This window comes from Quercus lobata, chromosome 6 (genome assembly GCF_001633185.2).
Source record: "Quercus lobata isolate SW786 chromosome 6, ValleyOak3.0 Primary Assembly, whole genome shotgun sequence".
Taxonomy (NCBI): Eukaryota; Viridiplantae; Streptophyta; class Magnoliopsida; order Fagales; family Fagaceae; genus Quercus; species Quercus lobata.
In genome coordinates, this window is record NC_044909.1 from 33257565 (window position 1) to 33279743 (window position 22179).

A 22179-nucleotide genomic window follows, 5' to 3' on the forward strand; every position below is an offset into this window, starting at 1 on the left:
CAGGTGGAGGGGGTCTTATACTCTTATTAGGGACTGTAACGAAGCCTGGGTGAAGGGTTTTGCTTGAAATTGTGGGTGGCTAAGGGTCATTAAATAGCCTATGGCCCACGATCCGATCTAGAAACCTAGTAGCCCATCGGGCTAATGGGTGGCCTGACACGTTGTTATTGAGTCTTGAATTTCTTAAGAGAACTCTTCCAACTACCAAGATACTTAAAGTAATTGTGCTAAACTTAATTTATTAAATATATATTTTTCTAGTAGTCTAGCAAATTTGAATTAACCATTTGATTTTTTATATTAAAGATAAAAATAAAAAAACTATTTGAAGCCTCAATAAAAAATATTAAATAATTTTCCATCAACAAAACAAAAAATTAAATTGATTTGACTGGAAAAAAAAAAAATTGTAATTAAGTATTAAAGTCTTTGATTCCCCCCCCCCTCCCCCCCTCCTCCCAAAAAGTCTTTGATTCTTTCTTTTAAAAAAAAATAGAGTGATTATTCCCTTATAAAAAATGATTCTTTCTTTATAAAAATAATAAAATAATATACTAACACAATCTCATTGGTAGCCCATAGGCCTAATCTACTAGCTTAGCCCGTTTTAGACAAAATGGGCATTGTCCATGGGCAGGGTCGTGGGGTGGGGTTTTCTCTTTCGGCCCAGCCCGACTCGACCCGTTAACAACCCATTATACTTAGCCCATTGTGGCCCTGGACCAAGTAAAAATGGGCCGGGCCAGCCCAACCCGGCCCATTGACGACCCTTATGGGTGGCTTACCAGCCCTATGGGCTATGGCTAAGTTGTGGGCTCTTAGAAACTGCCTTGAACCATAGCCAGAGATTTTAGTTCCTAATCTAATTTTGGAATTGGATGTTTTAGCCTTAGTTTACTTTCTTCATAACTCTGCTGAAAATAAAGCCCTGGAACCTTTGCTCTCTAATTGTAGGACTCTATTGACTGAATTCCAAAACATGAGAGTCACGCACACCTACCTTGAAGGCAAGAAATGTGTTGATGTTCTTGCCAAACTCGGTTCCTCTTTATCTTGTAACTTAATGGTTTTTGATAGCCTAGTGTTTGTGGTGGACTGGAGACTATTATCTCTTGATGCAGAGGGTAACGCCTGTAACAGACTTATTTTATTTTTGAAAACAAACTGATATTTTTTTTTTAAGAAGCAATATGCGCTAAATCAAAGTACAGAGATTTCAAAGCTGGAGGAGGAGGGTCCTCAATCCAAATAACATCATTAGATATATGCCTAGCAAACCAAACTAATGAGTCACAGCTACAAAATTACCCTCTCTATAAATAAAAGAGATAGAAAACCAAGAAATGCCAACCAGGGAGGAATGAATGTCAAGGAAAGCATGACCCAAGTGAGAAGAGGAAATCGCAAAATAAGTAATGTTACACATAATAGTGGCGTTATCTCCTTCAATAACTAAATCTTTGAACCCCAAGCCACGGGCAAACCCAACCGCAAGCCAAAATATTGTTTTGCATTGGCATACATGAAGGATATTTTTTCGTAGGAGAGGTCTTAAGGCACAATTTAACTAAATTGCAACGATTTTTTTTTAATTTTTTTTAATATTATAACCTCTTTTGATTTTACAATATTTGTACATTAATTATCAAAACTTCTATTATTCCTCCAATAAGAGTAAATAATTTCTCTCTTAGGATGAGCTTCCTACTTAGATGTTTTCACAAATTATACTCTTCTGTCTATCACTCTCATTCCTCTTATTAAGTCATATGTTGCACTACAAAATTTGGAACTCGATTATTTTCTAATAATTTTTGTAATTCACAAGTAAAATTAGTTTGTCGTCATTTATTATAATAAAAATTATTATTATTATTATTATTTTTATAAAATTAAGGGATAATTACACATAACCCACCTGTGGTTTGGGCGAAAATCACGTTGCTTACCCGTGGTTTGAAAAGTGTCACTTAACCCACCTGAGGTATGTTCCGTTTGTTTTCCGTAACCCACCTCTGTTAAAATCAAGGGTAAATAGATATTTTTGCTCACATTTTATATCTCTCTCCTCCCAAAACAAAAAATAGAACAAAAATGCAAAATGAACAAGATCAAAAATTGGAATTTGTCTGTCTCTCCCTTCACACAAATTTTGAACATGAAGAACCCACCAAAGCCATCACCACCACTACCATTGAAACACCACAGAATAAAATTAAAAAAAAAAAAAAAAACACCACAACACCGACCACCACCATCAAACCACAACCACCCACAAATCACCTGCCACCACCACTACAGCTTTAACACATCACAAACCCAAAAATTCCAACAAAATTTCCAACCCACAGAACCACAAACAACCACCAAGATCCACACCCATTGCCACTGCTAAACCCACCACTGAATCACCAGCCACCACTACCAATCAAACACCATGACCCAAGACCAATCTTCAAAACCCAGAAACATCGATCAAACCCAAGACCCACAACCTACATGATAAAACCATCGATTAAACCAAGAAACCATAGAAACATCGATCTAAACCCAAGACCCACGCAATATAAACCTAGAAACGACCAATCTTCAAGCCATCGCCGTTAGTCTTCTAGCCTCTGCCGTCGCCTTTGCCGTTGCCATTGCCATCGAGATAGACTTGGCTGACATGGGAGAGTCGATTACGACGACGTTTGGCAAAACCCAGATCCAACCCAACGTCATGCTCCTCCTCAAAACCCAGACCCAATCCAACACTACGCTCCTCCTCAAAAACCATACCCAACCAACACAGCCAACTCGTGCTCCTCCACAGTCATCACCCAAGCCACCACGACCCAAAGCTACCGACGATCTGAACTGGAGTGTGAGAGATGAGAGACATGGACAGAATAGAGAGAGAGAGGGGCAGAAAGAGCGTGAGGAATAAATTTTTGTGTCTTCTCGGAGAGTGAAAGACCGTACAACAGAGTGAGGTTGGTGAGGTCGATTTCAAGCTCAGGGGTTGGGTTCTCTCCTTTCGTGTCTCGCTGTGATATTCTCTCTCTTTCTCTTTCTCTCTGTTTGTGTGTTTGCGTGAGGAATAAATTAATGTATTGAAAAGAAAATAAGTTAACGTGATAAGTAAAATTTTCCTTGTGTTATTTTCTTTTGAGTGTGTTACAAAAATATAGTTTGTGATTTATTGGAGTTCTTGAGACAAGTTTCTAAATTCTTACAAATAGCATCTTTTGATCTTATTTTCTCTTGTTTTAGTGTCTTTTTTTTTTGTTTTGGGAGGAGAGAGATATAAAATATGAGCAAAAATATCTATTTACCCTTGATTTTAACAGAAGTGGGTTACGGAAAACAAACGGAACATACCTCAAGTGGGTTAAGTGACACTTTTCAAATCACGGGTAGGCAACGTGATTTTCGCCCAAACCACAGGTGGGTTATGTGTAATTATCCCTAAAATTAATGATTCATATTTTTAATAATTGTTGTACCTCACATGTCACATTAGTTTGTTGTAATTTATTATAGTAAATCATTTAAATTTTAAAAAATTAATGACTCACATTCCCCAATTGTTTTGAATGGATGGAGAAAAGATACATTCTACTTCTCAAAGAGGCTATAATTGGAAATACAAATGTTTCTATTATAGAAGTTCCTACAGAAATTTAGAATGCCCCTACCTTTGAGTGCGGTTCTAGCCATTGTTATGGCTCACCAAATGTATTGGATGCCCCTTTATCCATATCCAATCACTTACAATCCAAATTTCACTGTTCCCACATTTGGATTGCAGGATCTCTTATAGATTTTAACAGTCTTGATTAGGACAATGAATCTGACCCATGACAGATATTCCCCATCATAGGTTCGGTACCTCTTTTTCATTCACTTATGTTCTCTAGTCTCTACAACTAAGTGGTGATAAACATGTCACTTTTTTATCAAATAGGGACAAACCTATGGAATAAGGATTTCTTTTTAACTATCCTAGGGAATTCCCAACCCGTGGGAGGTGATTGAATTTGAATTTCTTGGTAGCCATAATGACTCTTGGGCTGATTCTATGCCAGTTAAAACCATATAAGATTGGCTTCTCATACTCACTTAAGGTCCATCTTTTTGCCCAACCTCTACAAGATCCTAAATATCACGAATCCAAGCACTAGATGTTGATTCTTCATTTGAAAAATATGTAATTCGTGCACAACTATTTGAAGCATAGCATTTTGGTTAAAATAATCCTAGTGTTTCAATGGAAAGATCCAATAATGTCAAAGAAATGCTGCATGATGTGATCGATAATTAAAATATCGGCAGAATCAGGATAAAATAAGGTAGATCTTATTAGCATATGATATGTGTATGAGCTATCAGAGTCGCTTTTCCTTCAAAGGTCTTCAAAACCTACCCCAAATAATACCAAAGATTTGTTTATTTTTATTTTTATTTAAAAAAAAAAAAACCTTGAATCAACCAAATTAATGCAAGCACGAAGTGCGTTTACTCGCATGTAAAGAACTTTCCATTTAGGTAGTGAGCAAAATGGTTCAGACAGAAGCACAACTGATCAGATACAAATAGCCATTCTTAGTGGCAACCCACTTTGGAATGCACTTGAGAATATCACCACAAATAGGAAAAAGCAAAGTGTTTGTATGACGTTTCTTTTTCTTTATTCAAACAAATACACAGAGAATATGAAAGCGAAAATCACTAAAAAATCAGCCAACCATTGAAGGGCACCCACCACCATCATCGTAACTTTATACACATCATTAGCACCATGACCTTATTATATAAATATTTAAACTTATCCTATCTTCAAATTTTTAAAGCTTGTCTCTGAGTAGATAGTCCTTACCATATCATTATTGTTAATTGTGACTTGGAAATTGGAATAGATGATGCCACTGAACCATCTAAAACGAAATTTAGTTTATGCATTAAAGTTCAAGAACATAAGGGTTATGGTAGCAACTAGCGAGTTGAACACACACTAATTGGTGACTTAAACTAGATCAATTCCTCCTTTATATTGACCAAGAAAAAGAAAAAGAAAAAGAAAAAAAGAATTGATCCCACCCAAGATATCAGTGGTGGTGCCATTTTATGGCCAGGGTGGTCTCAGGACCACCTTGACTTGGGAAATTATTTATTTATATGTATAATAATTTAAAATTTTATATTTATTTACCTTTAAAAAAAATTTTGGGACCACCTTAAATTTTTTTTATGTCGATAAAATTAAATTTTGGTCTATAATTTGGGCAACTTAACAATATATTGGGGTTTTTCAAGCAAAAAGGAAAAACTCAAAAACAAAATTTTGAACTAAAATCTGAACAAAAAAAAAAATTATAATAAAATTACTAAAGGCTGGACAATGGCTTGATTCCTTAACTAAGCACACTGTCCAATACAACACAATTTCCAACATTTTATTATTTATTTATTATTATTTTTCCTCATTAGACATATATTATTTCTCATTTTTAATTTTTTTCTCTTGTTTATTCTTAACCACACACGTTTTCTGTCTTTCTACACTTCGGGTCTGTTTGGATACCGCTTATTTTACTGAAACTGAAAATTTATTACTGAAAGTACTGTAGATAAAAATAAAAGTTAGTTGAAATAGTACAGTGGGGCCATGAATAGTACCAAAAAGTGCAGTAGGGCCCATAAATAGTAGCAAAAATAAATTGAATAGTAAAATAATTTTAATTTTTCATTTCAATCCAAACTCATGCTTCGTGTGTGTTTGGATAAATTATTTTTAGCCAGCTTATTTTACTATTCAACTTATTTTTGCTACTATTCATGAGTCTTATTGCACTTTTTAGTACTATTCATGGATCTCATTGTACTATTTTAGCTAATTTTTACTTTTATTTATAGTATTTTCAGCAAAATTTTTTCAATTTTAGCAAAATAAGCAGTTCCTAGACGCTTTTACATCTATGTTTTAAATTTTATTACATCTTCATCTACACTTTTACATCTACGTTTTGTCTTCCTCCTTGTTCGTAACTTTTGTGTCTTCTACTAGTACCAGTGCAGCAGTGTGTCTCTTCTCAAGTTTTGAGTTTCAAATTTCTCAATATGATTTTTTTTTAGCTGTATAGCCGTATAGGTACCTTTGTCCATTTCTTTTCTTTTCATTTTTTTTTTCTTTTGAGGTTTTTCAGTGTACAAAATGCAAATTTGTTTTGGTTTTAAGAACATTTTTTTTTTTAAGTACAAACTTCATGCCGGCCAAATCTTAAATTTCGGCCGGTATTTACCGAAATGTTCCGAAATAGATTGGAATGACCCAAAATTTTTTCAAAGTGGAATAGGGTGGGTTATTGTTCCGGTTTGTTTACTGGCAGGGTATTTTCTGGCCGGAACGGAACGAAATTAATAACATTGAATCAAACTTAATTACCTAAAGGCTAAAAGGAAATAAGATTGTGTAATTTATGCTTCTTAAGGAACACCTTGGACAAAATTCCTAGAGCCGCCACGGCAAGATATCTATATAAATATTTTTAAATATTTTTTATTGATTTTTTTTTTCACATATAAAATTTCGAAAATTCAAAAAATTTCACTTTATCATTCAGATTTATATATATAATATTAAATTTTAAAGTTATATATAGTGCTAAACTGTATTAATAGTTTAAAATAATTGCTTTCTTTTTTGATAAAACAATCTAATTATACTAAACAAATTTTGATCAAATTAGAGTTGATCTTTTATAAAATAAAATTCTAAACTATGATAGTTTAAAATAATTAAATTTTATTGTTTGGACAAAGCAACTCAAAACCAAACAAATTATGATTAAATTAGATTTGATTTTCTCTAAATAAATTCTAACCAATTAGCTAGGTATGCCTTTCTAAAAATTCTCTAATTTAATTTTTATTTATTACTTATTAGTTTTTACTAATTAAATACGTATCATATGACATATATAAATGTTTTTTTTTTTGGTTGAAATTTCCTGTACATGCAATTGCATGGTACGTAATGCGACAAGTTTCTCCTAATGCTACAAGCCTGTAACCGTCTATGCTGCTATCCAAGTTGGGTGATGGCACTGTTTGCACTTTGCATTGAACTGTGCATGAAATTGTTGTATTTTTGTCTCCAACAACAAAATAGAAAAAGTCCCCAAAAGGAATGTTACATTAATTCTGTTCCTGAAGTCAAGAAGAGCCATGGGGTACTATCCACTGCCATTGTGTGAGATTTAGGGCCTACTCTTCTCTCCTGTCTTGGCAGGATATGGATAAAAGAAAAAGTGGGTTGCAATGATATTTCTATTCTTAGTAGAGAAATAGATCTGTTCTAAAGTAATACGCAGAGCAACTAACACCAATTATTGATTATAACAAAGTCTATTAAAATGGATTAGTTATCCAAATGTGGTCCATCTAACCCTAATACAAATTAAAATATTCATCTTCAAACTTCAATATATAACTTGTCCAATTCAAGTTCTACTTTCTTTTCAAACAAAGTGTGACTATTTTTCTATATTTGATAAATCTTATCTAGGACACTAATTTAAGCCATCTAATTCTTTCCTATGGGTGGAATAGTGCTTTCTATAAATTGCTGAATTCAATGAGCCTTCTGTCATTAATTTTTAATTTCACTAAGCAGACTCTTGGATGAGGATGCACAGCCTCATCCGAACATAGTAACGAGACATCAAACTTTTTTATGATCCCTCTAGTTATAAAATAAAATATCTTGAATAATCATTGTTTGATACTTCATGATATTTTTAACAGAAACATTCAGTATTTAAATTTTTAACCTTTTGTAATTATTGAATTATCAAAACTAAGGATATAATTGAAAATTTATATGTTTATAAAATGGAAATTGCGTTCAGCCTTCAGGAGCTAAGTTTATGTTTATTATTATTATTTTTCTTTGATAGTCCAAGTTTATGTATTGAATTAAAAACGTAAGAGCATTATAACGTCATTAGTGATACCATTTTTTTTGGTGAACAGCTGATCAAAGAGCAGATTTTGGAGAGATTCTTCATCGAACTAGTGGCCAGTGAATCACCGATCAAAGAGCGAGCAGCCTTACGGGGAATTCTAGATCGGGGATGAGTTATACGATTTCAGAAAATGATCCAAGTTATTTCTTTATGTCAAAGACCAGAAGCTGGAAACATCGTTTTTTTCATTCTTTTTTTAATGAGGTGGGTGTTAGTTAATTCAATAAAAAAGTTTGAATTGCAACACAGAAGAGAAAATACAAATAGAACTTCTATTAATTCTCCGGTGTGATTATTTTCACAAATAAAGTAAAAACCTATAAATCTTTGTTGTCACATCATATTTATCAATTTTTTTTTACAGATTTTCGTTTTTTTTTTTAAATTTTCAAAATTAATGGTAAATAATGTTTGTGAATGGATTGGTGTTGCTTCATATAATGGTATATATATATATATATATTAAGGCTAAAACTAAAACTACACTTTATATATTTTAAAATTTGGGATTGTCGTCATTTTAATCCCTCAAATTTAAATGTTTTGAATTTTTTCCTCAAAATTTCCAGACTTTTTCAATGTAGTTCTCCTATCATGCTCTCTATCTACATTGAATAATTGAACATTTGACAAATGAGTGCAGTTGTAAAAATAGGGTAGACAAAGATGCAAGTTCTCTGTCTCTCTCTCTCTCTCTCTCCCCCCTATAACGTCCTACACCAACCACAGAATTAACACTTGTAGGTAGCTTACCATCTCATGGAAGCTAATAGGTTAACTTTAGCTTACAAACTTAGAATAATTTAATGATGTTACAGTCTTATTAAAACATTCTTGATATATTTTTTTTAATAATTATTCAATACTTCACGAGTGATGTTCCTTCCTCTTACATAATAGTAATTCTCACTAATTCAATTTATGATAACACCCACCATTTATGTAAGAGAAAAAAACATTGCTTTTGGCGTTTTGATTTTTTTTTTTTTTCATCTTGTCCTTGTAAAATGTAAATATCTATGTTAATAAAGCAGTTAGAAGTATTAATTTTCTCCTAAAGAACAAATGGTCCTTGAAATGGATATATGCAATGATAAAATTCCTAAAAGCATTAGTAATGAGTCCTCTCTCTCTCTCTCTCTCTCTCTCTCTCTCTCTCTCTCTCTCTCTCTCTCTCTCTCTCTCTCTCTCTCTCTCTCTCTCTCTCAACAAGGATGCCAAAAATCATCGTTGCTAGGTGGTTGAGATTGGGTATACGGTGGCCAAGTTGGTCATAAAGTGGCCGATTTGGCTATGAGATGGTTGATCTTGGCCGTAGGGTGGTCAATCTTTCAAATAGAAGAGTGATTAATATTGGCAGTTCGATTTGTTCATGAACAAAATATATAAATATTATTTAAATAGAACTAGGAAAACAAGAGTTTGATATTGGTGAGGGAAGTGAAAAATGAGTTAATTAAGACAGGGAAAGAAATTTGTCTAATACATTGTGATGAGTAGACTGAATGCTCCGGGCTATAGTGATGACTTGATGACTTGAAGAGAAAGAAAAGAATGTCAAGGGTGACCGGTGTAAACCGGCCAAGGACCCTCCAATAGTTAAGTTAGTTTTCTCCCTAGAACACAAGGATGGTGATTTTTGTGAATAGTAGAAACTTACCTTGGTTGTGTGTAACTTGATCCTTTTATAGAGAGTTAGGAGTGGGTTTGCTTGTTCGGATCCACTATCATCATGGGGGATGTGTGGAGTTAATGGAGAAAATGGAGAAGGTGGAGTGGATTATGGGAAATCCTCCCCACATTCTTGGAATGGCGAATTGTGGTTTGATTATATTGAACTATTGGAAAGTTTTCTTTAAAATTAGCTAAGTATTGTTTGGTTGTCCATGCCCTTGTGCCATGGACGACTATTCTTTCTTGGATAATTGTGCTCTCACGTGACGGGCTTTACCCATTCTTACGAGGCTTATCTTCTTTTTAAAAGGTTGTTAATGTGGTCTAGTCATGGACGACTACCATGGATAATCTGAACTTAATTTAGATCCCATCAAATTGCTTTAACAACTTGACTAATTTAAAAGAAGGATATTGGACGTTAAAATATAGTGAAGATATAGGTGGAATTGAAATTCTATTTTAGTGATGGAAAGAGACTGTTAATTTGTTAAGAGCTCTATTGCTTAATTATCACATTTTGGTATTTTTAACAGAGACAATTAGAGTTTAAATTATCTCTTTCTCGTAATTATTGAATTATTAAAAAAAAAAAAAAAAGTAGATCTAGTTACGCGTGACTAAAGAAAAAAAATATGAAATATATATATATATATATATATTATGAGTAATCTTTCAAAATAATTGTCTATTGTTAGGCCAAAAAGGGGGGAAACAACAATTGTAATACCTACGCGGAAACTTTGAGGTGTTGAGGTCACTTCTGGCCCTATAGGATTTGAAAGGCCAATATAAGCTTAGGAATGTAATTGGGTGGGCTCACCAAACTTCCAATCAACTTAAGAAAAAACATAGGAGAGAATTTGTTAAAGTGGAAATGACAAAAACAACTTCAGCAGTGATTGCCTTGCTGGCTTTGATCAGGAAAAAAAAAACAAAAAGGGTAGAAAAAGGGGTCCCCAATTGCGCATTGGTGTAAGCATATGCCTTGTAGTCATCATATTTAATTAGATTTAGATTTAGAATTAGAATGATCGATATCTTACGACTTTTAAATAAATTTCAATTTGAAGAGAGAAGCGATTTTACAATTTGCATTGACTAATGACTATTGACACAACCCTTGTTTCTACCAAGCACTATGTTTTCACTGATAAAGGAATATATACTTATTTCCTAGGAAAATCAAAGTTTATGTTATATTTAATATTAGCTTCTAAGTTTTAATTTTGTCAATTAAAGTTTTATACTTATATGTTCTAAAATTATCACCCTAGATCGATAAAAGGTTTATCGAGTCATCGACCCCTTAAAGTTATGATTAGAGGAATTCAATCTTCACGCCAACAAAGTGTAGTGAATTTCAAAGTCATTAATCTCTATTAGAGTCAAGCCCACGATGTATTAAAAAAAGATGTGGATGACTAGGATGAGTTTGATATATATTCAAATCAAAGAACTGATTGATAGAAAATTATATAACTTTTTTTTTTTTGGTTGATGAACTGAAAAGAAACTTTTATTTTTAACTCATGGTTCCTTTTTTGGTCTAATTGTACCACTTGTCCATTGGTTAGTGTCTCTTTCTATGTAATTCAATTTATTTAATAAAACTTTACTAAGCATGAGTTTGGATAGCCAAAGTGGTTGGCATTTGTATTTCTTCCTGGGTCCCATGCACTGTTATGAGACTTGCAAGTTTTTTAATAAAGTAAATGTAACTTTAAAACTAGGTCTCATGGACATTATTCATAGTTTAAAAATTATTTTACTGCAGTATTTTAAGTAATAAATTTTCAATTTTTAATAATAAGTGACATCCATAAATACCATAATTATTGATATCATTATTTTTATGTTACATTCCTAGTCTTATGTACCACAGAAAATGGGGTATACACTATACACTTTTGTAGGCTAGATTTCCTAAGCACTTCGTTAGCCACCTTTTGACTCTGACAGCATCTAGTACTTGCCGAACAAAGTAATATTTCACATCGGGTAAATTCTCAACCCTTTCACCTCAAGATTAAAGAAGCATGCATACGCATATATAAAAAGGTTTTAATTGATACCATATTTCCGTGAAACTTACGAAGCATCTTGTTTTGTTTTCTTTTTTATAGCTTTGCATGTTAACTTGACGTAAGAATCTAATATTACAGTGTCATGCGTGTTGGTGTAGGGTTCAATATAAGATGCGAAAATCAAGGTCTTCATATAGAGGACAATACTAAAGACATAAAATTCAAAGACAAATATAAATGGCTTGACATATTTTTTTGGGTGGGTACGAATAGGGATAACTTGAGATTCTTATTCCAAGCTATTTGGTGAAATTTCACTACAAATTGCCAATTAATGCAACTTTATTTATTTATTTTAAAAACAAATTGAAGTGACTTACATGCAATTTGAAGTTAATCACTTTTTGCTTTGAAACATATATATGTGTATCAAGTTGAGTTTCACTTCTCATGCATGTGTGATTTAATATGCTTTGGCATTTTATGTTAGTGCTTACCAAAACAAAGTATTTATGCTTGTGCTTATAAAGTATATTTTATGTTGAGGAACTAAGAGAATTTTTTTTTATTTATTTGCTGAATAAGGAACTAAGAGAATCATTTTATGCATCCTTTAGCACATTTTGTAACAGTGTTAACGTGTTAGAGATAATTGACTAATTAGTTACATTTATAGAAATTTAAGGGAGAAGTATCATTTATACAAATGTTTGAAAGAGTGTAATTTCGATAAACCTTAAGGAAGGTTGATGTAGTTCACACTTCTACTTATTTATCTTAACATCTTCATTTCAACTAGACTTGTTTCATGAATGTGTTGCTTCTTAATAGCTCAACATCAGTACTATAGAGCATATGGTCTTATAACAATCTCATAAATTTTTTTCTTTAACTTAATATATATTTTGGTCACACAATGCTCTTGTATTTTAACCTACATTTAATTATATTCTCTTAAAGTTTCAAAGTGTGACTCATACACTTAATTTCATAGTCTTGAATATCTTTTTTATTATTTTTTATTTATGTTTGTCAATCATGCTATACCCATGTCCTCCAATCACTTTCAAACTTTTATGAGAATTTCATTAGGTCGCTTGACCTTTTCCCCTTTTCATTCTCAATTTTTTAATTGCTTCAATTATCCTAAATATTCGAGCAAATTTATGATTTCTATCATTAAGGGGGTTACAAAGTTTGCTTCAATATCTTGTACAAACTCCATTGAAAAAGTTTATCAAAATAACATTTCAATCACTTTTTTTTTCTTCTCTTATTTTACTAATACCATTTTTTATTTATCAATAATCAACTTGACACATTTTTAATTTACAAAACACTTAAAAAACATCTCAATTTTCAAGTAGTAAAATTTTTGATAATTGAATAAAAGATTTAAAGTTTAATCTCTACTTACACAAAAAATTAATCAATATCTTAATCTAATAATAAAAGACATCAATAAGCAAAATCTCCCTCTAAAAAAAAAAAAAAACTCAATTTTCAAGTAGTCAAATTGTACTTCCAATAGCCGTTAGTATTTGTCTATTTCCACATTTGCACTCACCCATGCAAAAATAAATAAATAAAATTATAGAATCCAACTCATGCCACTCGCAACATCACGCGTGTTTTCACTCCCTCCCCAGTCCCCAATAGTCAAATATCCCCCGCCACCACTACTATTCCCGCGACCAACACCAACAATCACATTACTCACCCCACTCGCTCACGTAGCACGTGTACCTCACATCCTACCCGCCAAAAAAACAAACAATCATAACGTCATCAATTACGGACCCCAGAGGAGTGCGCAGGTTAATCAAGAGCGGCGTGCGTAGCATAAGAGAGGCCCATACCAGTCGAGTCAGTGAATCAACTTGTCTACCTAGTGCGCACATTAGCTGTAGTGGAACTTTGACACTCTCGAACACTACTACTACTGCTGCTCTGCTACTGCATTTCCTTTATATTATTTTATGTTTATCTCAAAATTTTGTTACACACTCATTATTACATATTTTGTACAAACTAGTTTTGAAATAGTGTTTTCAATTCTACACGATTTCAATTAAAATTATGACAATTTCACATTTTAACTGAAATTATATTTTTCAAAAACACTTTTTAATTAGAAAATATGTTAAATGTGCAATAAGGAGTGCATGATAATCATTACTAAACTTTGTTTTTGTCTTTGACTCTTGAACCTTGCGATCACACTCACTGACACGTAATCACATATACAGAATATATTATTATTATATATACGAATAAAAAAGGAAATATATTTATAATAATAAAGGGGTAAAATTTGAAAATGGAACAGTGTAGGTAGTAGTAGTATATTTAATAAAAATGGTTCTTTTAAATAAGCTGTCGTGTTCTCATTCGATTCTTCTTGTTCTTGTTCTTCTTCTTCGGGATGATGGGACTTATTAGGGTTTTGGGAGAGAGAGAATTAGGGTTTCGATTGGGACCAACCACCACTACCACAAGCTTCTTTCACCTTCGTTTTTGTGCTACTCGCAGAACTCGGATTTGAGCGGGAAAAAATAACTACTCCAACAAAAAAAGATTTATATACAATATATATTTTGGCCTTTGTGTTAATTTCCCTAAGGTTCGGCTTTGTTTGTTTTCAAAATTTCCATCTTTTGATTCTGTTTGGTTGCCGGGAAAGCTCAGGAAACGATTTGAAGTTAAAAAAACACTTTTGTTTTTTGGTAAAACGAAAAGTTTTTTTCTTGGCTATAATTTGAGTGTTTTTGGTTAATTTTTGAGAATTGAATCATTTGGCAAATATATAAGGTATATATGTTTGAGTTTTTGATTATTACTTTGATTGCTTTCTTTGTTAAAGGAATCTCTCTATTTTTTTTGGGTGATGAAATCGGTTATGGAGTTTTTGAATTTGTGATTGTTTTGTGTGTCTATTTGGGTTTGATGGTGTAGAAACTGGCTAAACCATGTATTGAGATTGGGGGGTTTCGTTTGGTAGAGACGGTTAATTGGTAATTTTCAGTGTTTTTGCTGTTCGTAACTTCATGTATCTTATTTAATTCTCGTTTAAACTTCAAAATCAACAGTATATTGAAGTGAAAGTTCATAACTTAATATATAATTCTATTTGATTCTCCTTCCAAGGAAATTTTTTGATGTTTCTTTGTGTTTCCAACTATGGTGTAGTAATAGAATTGATCATTTATCAACTATTTGAAATCAATAGCAAGGGTATGAAACGGTTTGATATGGATTCTATTTTTGGCATTTGGGTGTTGAATTTGTTCTGGGATGGGAAAATTGAGAAAAAACAATTTGAATATGTGTCTGATTCAAAGTCTTTGTGTATACTTCTGTGGGTTGATAGAAAGGCTTTGAGGGGAAGCTTTTGACTTCAACTTCTTCTGATCGATTTCTTTTATGCCTACCTCAATTCTGTCTAATCCGACAAAAAAGGATAGCCCTTACTGTTGTAAAGGAGTGTGTTGTGTGATTACTTAGTACTATGCATTTCAGTTACTGTGGAGTTCTGAGAATGGTGATATTATAACTATTCCAACATTGACAATCTGTTGCTTTCATCTGGATGTTGAAAATTTATCGTTATGGAACTTTAAATCCAGTTTAGAAATTTAGGGACATACTTTATGTTGAATTGACAAAGAACATCTTCTTGCTTCTGTATTTCAAATTTCCATCTCCTTTAGTTTAATTGGATGTTATGTTGTGAACCTGGAACTTTTTAACCTTTGTTACTGGATTGTTAATTTTAAGGAGCAATGCTTTGTTCTGTTTTGGACTTCTGGTTGGTTTCATGGTGTTTTGATTCTCTATGTAGATGTCAATCAAATAATTTCTAATCATTCTAAGATTTTTATCAGACAATAGTAGGGATTTCCTCTAGTAATGTGCTTCAAACATTGTGAAAACAGAGTAACTCATAAAGTTTTCAAAGGGATTACATTTTTTCTGTACACCCATTTCCAATTCAACTTACAAGCAGACATTTCAGATCCATGTTTATATTCATGGTGTTTATATCAATCTTAGAAGATCTGACATGGTTCTTTTCTTTATTTGATTTCTGCATTTCTTTGTGTTTCTTAACTATGTGTATTTAGGCCAAACGCTCATTAAGTTACCTTTATGATCAGTCCAAACGATGAACTCTACTTCAGCCCAGTTTGTTACCACAAGAAGGATAGGAGTATATGAGCCCATCCACCAGATTAGCACATGGGGAGAAAATTTCAAAAGCAATAGTAATCTAAATACATCTTCATCCTTGATTCTGGAGGATACAAAACTTGATAATCAGGTGAAAATCTTCAAAGTTTAGGCATCTTGGTGCATTCTTCTGATTGCTAAGCTAATTCATTTTTATCATACGATTTTTCTAGTCTGAGGATGCTTCACATGGAACAATGGCACCTTCTAATCAATATGACCAAGAAGCATCTAAACCTGCTGATAAGGTGAGAGTGATTGTATCAATGAGTATGATTTGAAATTTACAATATGATTATATATTCTTGTCCCCATTTTCTGCATTGGATGGCCAAGCTTTTTTTTTTTTTTTTTCCCTGGTCAAGCCTCCTGAAACTAGACCAAGGTTTGCTACTATTAGTTCTAGTTCGCCCGTCACCACGTTCTTATTTCTGCTCTCTTACATATGGTTATTGGAATGTAATGATTCTTGTTCATTCAGAGACCCACACATGCTGGAAATTTTGTCCTGTTAGTTTTCTTATCTTCCTGTACTTTTTTTTATTTAAAAATGATTTTTTTGTGCATGAATATCCAGTGGTGTGTATTCTTCATTGAGAATAATGACAGGTTCATTCATTGTTCATCAGTGTTTTATTCTATGCAGATAGCACATCATATGATATGGACAATCTAAAAAAATATGTATATGCTCACGATTGAGCAATTTTATCCATAAACTTGTCATATTAGTTTTAATATTTTAATTTTGAGGATGAACTCTAATACAGCACCAACAATCTTTACCTCAGTTTACAACTTTACTCATAAATCTGCAGGTGCTACGGCGGCTTGCACAAAACCGGGAGGCTGCTCGTAAAAGCCGTTTGCGGAAAAAGGTTTGTAGGCATACACATTGTAACAGAAGCCATACACATGCAAGAAGTGGTTAGACATACTAGATTTGGGTTTTGCTTTACAGGCCTATGTTCAGCAGTTGGAAACTAGTCGTTTGAAGCTGATTCAATTAGAGCAAGAGCTTGAGCATGCCCGGCATCAGGTATGAAAAAGCATTAGCTTTTATGTGGAATCTTTGAGGCATTAATATGTTTTGATCGATCAGTACAACTTTTTCCTCCTCTTTGATAACTGAAGCAGTTGATATTTTTTTGCAGGGCTTGTATATGGCTGGTGGGTTAGATGCTAGTCATCTGGGGTTCCCTGGAACTGTAAACTCAGGTTTGTTTGTCAATATGCTGTCAGAAATTATCTTTGAATCTAATATTCTCGTTCTCAAATGTTACTGAGTCTTGTTAATATTGCATTGCTCTAAGATACAGTGGGTGGCTGGTAGCTGACTCATTTAGCATACATACTATGAAATGCTGAAGTGCTTTATGATCTTAAGTTCCCAGTGAAAGAGACCAGATAAAAGTTTCAACTTCAAATATTAATATTATGTGCTTCATGCAACAAGCTATCAAGTAAACTTATCTTAGCTTACATAATATTAATATTATGTGCTTTATGGTTGTCAAAAGCACATTATCTTAGTTAAACTTGATTTTTAGCCCCCCTCCCCCTCCCCATCTCTATTTAGAGTATGTAAATAAGAAATGATCTTATGGAGAAAAGAACTGATTTGGGGGCAGATGAATGCTTCAAAGCAGGAAGTGAATTTACACCAACTAGGCAATCATGATGTTAAAATAGGCAATCATGATGTTAAAATGTACCTAAGCAGTAGAACAAAATGTGCTGTCTTCCATGAGATGTTATTAAAATATATTGAAGTTCTTTATTTCTCCAAAATAAGTAGGACTTGCTCTTATTTTTCCTCCTACATCAGGTCTATTGATTCTAGCTAGGGAATAGAGGAATCTTAAGAATAAGGAATGGCTATTTCATTTACAGTTTCGTTTGGTGTAACTTATCAAAAAAGAAAAATGGGGAAAGAAACAAAGATGCTTTGGGGGAATGCAATTTTTGTTTAGGCCCACATTTTTGTATCCAGCCCAAATTTTCCAGAAAACGAGGGAAAGGAAGAAGTTCCTACATTCCACCATATTTCTTATTTAAGGGCATATTAGCAAAAAATAGATATAGAATATCCTTTCCCTTCTCATCTTTCCACAAACCAAATAAGGTAGAAACGCACTCCTCTCCTTTTTCCCCCTCCTTTCTTGACTATGCCCAACACACACACAAAATCCCTTTGCTCTCCCTGGCCATGCTCTTTTCTTTTCCATTCCAACTCCCTTGGTACCTCCAAACAAGGAGTTCACACTATAAACATGGTCTAAAACAAAATGTCCAAAAAATTATGTGGACATGGAAAAAATATCCAAAGACTTTGATATAGTGCCATGTCAAAATAGTTGTTTCATGTATTTCCGATTATCCTTTATTCCTTTTGGAAACTTGCAAAGATAATAGTGCTGCATTTCACTTTTGTGGGCACAAAAGCAAAATAGTGTACAGTATTAAAGTTTCAGGCAGCAACTATACCTACATCTCTGTCATTTTATTGGTTGTTTCATGGATATACTTGCAGTTTTCTATTTGAATCTTAATCCCTTGAATTCTTCATAAGCTTCTTCGGCACAAGGACAACTATATTAGTTATTCCCAATTACTAAATTCTAAAATTAAAAGTTTATGTTCTTAGAATGTTTTCTCTGCTACTGTATTTCAACAGCCCAAGAAGATTAAATTAGTGATTAGAAGTATAAGTTGTTACTAAAAATGCCTATATGTATGCTCAATGCATCTTAATGCACCATCAAAAAGAGATGTCTTCACCCTAAGCATAAACAAAACTTTCAGAAGGATGAAGTGTTGTAACACCACAATTGAATTTTTTATGAGCTATTTAGCCTCATGTATAATTGTCAGACATGCTGAGTATAACTTGTGGTTTTATTTCCCTTAGGTACATTTTTCTTCTTGTATCATGTCCTTGGCCTCCTTCTTTGTTCTCTTATGATATTGTATTCTAAAATTAGCCCACACTAAGGATTCTACAGGGATTACAGCATTTGAGATGGAGTATGGACACTGGATGGAAGAACAAAATAAACAGATTGCGGACTTGAGAAATGCTTTGAATGCTCATATAAGTGATGTAGAGCTGCGAATGCTAGTAGAGAATGGCTTGGAACATTACACTAAATTTTTCCGTATGAAAGGATCTGCAGCAAGCGCTGACGTCTTCTATGTGATGTCTGGCATGTGGAAGACATCAGCTGAGCGCTTTTTCTCGTGGATTGGAGGGTTTCGCCCGTCAGACCTTCTTAAGGTGATGTGTGATTCATTTTGAATTAATATGTGGGAATCATACATGTTAACTCTATAATTTGGGTTTTTAGTTAAGGTTGGATGAATTCTAATAATTAGAATTCTCTCCTGCATAGTTTCCATTCATAGATAAATCAATGAAGTAAAAGGAAATGCTTGACATCTTTATGAACAGCAAAAAGCATATATTTGTATACAACACATGCACACACCCTGCACACGCCAACCCCTAACACACGTACAAACCTAATATTACCATTTGAAAAGATAAAGGAATCTTCTCCTATGCGATTAGTCCTATTTAGGGTCTCTCTCTCTCTCTAACATTTAAGTCTCTTGACATTGTAAGGGCAACATGATTTTAGTCCTGCCTTCATCCTGTACTTAGGGTCCTGTACTTGGGGTTGAAAGGACAGAGGATCATTGCCACCTATTTGCAGACATAAAGAAATTTATACTGTGATTAATCCGATTTAGGTTTGCCTAGGCATAATAGTGCCAACAAATCAGTGTTTGGTGCTCAAGCACTCAAAACTTGGTAAAAGGAACCTCCTTTTTTGCTCAAATTTGGCTTCTCATCCATATGAGACAGAATTTTGTAATGGGGTCATCATCTAGAGATTTACTTTCTCTTCGTAACAACCCCAAGTCACATAGCGTTACTAGGGTTTTCTCTAAAAACATTTGTAATGACTTAAGGAAAGCGCTAGCCACATTTGCGCTTACACCCAAAAGAACTGGTCAAGTTGCAATTGAGGTTCCTAGTAATCACTTACAAACCCAATGTCCCCATAGTAAACACCCAATGTGAGACTCAGCACACACTCACACAACATACAAACATCCAATCTAATCAAATCTGCACAATTTGGGGTATCACACTCACACATACGCACACTCTCTCTTTAAAGGGGGTGGTGGTGGTAGCTATTGTGCTCAAATTTGGGCTTTTCATTTATTTTTGTATTCTTTTTAATGAAATTATTCTGTAAATTCTGAAAGATAAAAATAATGTGCTACTAATCCATGTTGATTACAGGTGCTTCTACCTCAATTTGACCCCATGACAGAACAACAGCTAATGGGGGTTTATAATCTTCAACAATCATGTCAGCAAGCAGAGGATGCTCTTACGCAGGGTATGGAGAAACTCCAGCAAACTCTGGCTGAGACTGTAGCAGCTGGACGACTGGTTGAAGATAGTTACCTCCCGCACGTGGCTTCTGCGATGGATAAGTTGGAATCATTAGTGGGCTTTGTAAACCAGGTAGGCATTGCATTTTCTCAAGGACACTAAATGGTTTTACTCCAAATTCTGACCCTCAATGCGTGCAACTGATATTTGTATTACTTTCTTTCTGCATCTTGCTCTTGCCCTCCCTGAAATATATTAAAAGTCCCATGAAGTTGTTCCTTGTCAACATATATAAACCAAGACTGCATTATCCAAAGTTTTCTCTGGTTACCATGAGTCCAAAGGATGCGTGTTGGGCAGGTCTTGTTTACAAAAAAAAAGGTTCAAATTGTCTACTGACTGCACTTTTCATTTGGCCATGTAAAAGAACAGGCACTTTGGATTTTTTGTAAATAGATTCTGAGGCAATTATGTTGGGAAAGACTCCTTTTGGGTTTTGCTTTTATTTTTTTATTTATTTTTTGGTATTATTTTCTTCTTAATTTAATAGGCCAGATGACTGATTCTAAGCTCTAGCAATACAGTGGTCAACGTTAAAATTTTTAGTGCATTTTGAAACATCTCTGCACTATATCATGTGGCCATAGGATTCATCACGAAGAAGCAAATCTTTGTAGAAACATTTTTGTTTATTTCAGAATGTAATTTCAGATTATATGCATAATAGGAAGTTGTACCTAGTTCACTGGCTAAATGAGATTTTTGTTGGAACAGGCTGACCATCTTCGGCAGGAAGCCTTGCAGCAGATTTATCGCATCCTCACTGTGCGGCAGGCAGCTCGAGGTCTTCTTGCCTTGGGAGAGTACTTCCAACGCCTTCGAGCTTTGAGCTCGCTTTGGGCTACCCGTCCTCGTGAGCCTGCTTAGTCTTATAGTGGAAGAGGCTACAAGCTCAGAATCTCAGTGAGGTTATCACAACCAGGGTCATGCCTCAGCCACCAGAGGTGCCTTTCAGTAATGTTGTTATAAAGATATGTAGAAATGATCCAAGTTGCTGAAAATTTTCAATCAGCTTCCCACCATTGAGAAGTTGTATATATTAATAGCCATTTTATTGAGAGGAAATTTGTAATCAAGGTAATTTTTAGTGCTTGTACATCATTATCTTCTGTTTAAAGTTGATAAATAGGATTTAAATTTTAAGTTTAGATATGAGCTTTGTCATGTAAATATTTATTGGATGCCTTTCAAATGTGTCTAAAAAATTCAGTGTATTATGTATAAGCCTTCTTTGTGCTTTGAAGTGGACATGCTTAGAAAAGAACTGATATGGGTTAATTGAACTCAACTGTGATTGTAATATGTATCAAATGCTGTAAATTTGAAAGCAGAAAAGTGTTTTAACATTGTCAGTGTATTATGTATAAGCCTTCTTTGTGCATTGAAGTGGACATGCTTAGAAAAGAACTGATATGGGTTAATTGAACTCAAGTTACTCAACTGTGATTGTAATATATATCAAATGCTGTAAATTTGAAAGCAGAAAAGTGTTTTAACATCGTATCTATTTTCATGTAGCCAAGAAGGGCACTGGTTGCAGTATAGTTTAATCGGAGCCAAGCTCCTCGTGCGTTTGCTTGTTATATAAAATGGTTCAAACTTCTATAGATTTAGGCTGGCAAGACTTTTCTGACAAGAATATATATCTATATATATATTTTTTTTTCATTCTGCATTAATAAATGACGTAACTTATAGTTTTGGGAGTAAGGTTTTGTAGTTGTTGTATTAGTTAAGGATATGAGATAAAATATGTTAAAATCTGCAG

General features: G+C 33.6%; 1 protein-coding gene across 2 annotated transcripts; it reads left to right on the forward strand.

Annotated features, from left to right (window-relative positions):
* Positions 1-14027: 14027 nt before the first annotated feature.
* LOC115995484 (transcription factor TGA1-like) lies at positions 14028-21757 on the forward strand. Of its 2 annotated transcripts, none has more exons than XM_031120067.1 (9): positions 14028-14333; positions 15868-16031; positions 16114-16188; positions 16759-16818; positions 16902-16979; positions 17095-17158; positions 18955-19217; positions 20256-20483; positions 21126-21757. In XM_031120067.1, exons 2-9 carry the CDS (start codon positions 15876-15878, stop codon positions 21276-21278), a joined length of 1077 nt encoding a protein of 358 aa, XP_030975927.1. In that variant the 5' UTR covers positions 14028-14333; positions 15868-15875; the 3' UTR covers positions 21279-21757. The 2 variants fall into 2 exon arrangements, with proteins under 2 accessions (XP_030975927.1, XP_030975926.1); XM_031120066.1 differs by having other exon boundaries at positions 14029-14333; positions 18946-19217.
* The last annotated feature ends 422 nt before the right edge of the window (positions 21758-22179 follow it).

What these genes read in the sequence shown, in the direction of transcription:
- LOC115995484 (XM_031120066.1), top strand. Translation starts at nt 15,876, where the DNA reads ATGAACTCTACTTCAGCCCAGTTTGTTACCACAAGAAGGATAGGAGTA. An exon ending in GCCCGTCAGACCTTCTTAAG is followed by an intron (nt 19,218 to 20,255) that starts GTGATGTGTGAT and finishes TGTTGATTACAG; the next exon opens with GTGCTTCTACCTCAATTTGA. An exon ending in TAGTGGGCTTTGTAAACCAG is followed by an intron (nt 20,484 to 21,125) that starts GTAGGCATTGCA and finishes TTGTTGGAACAG; the next exon opens with GCTGACCATCTTCGGCAGGA.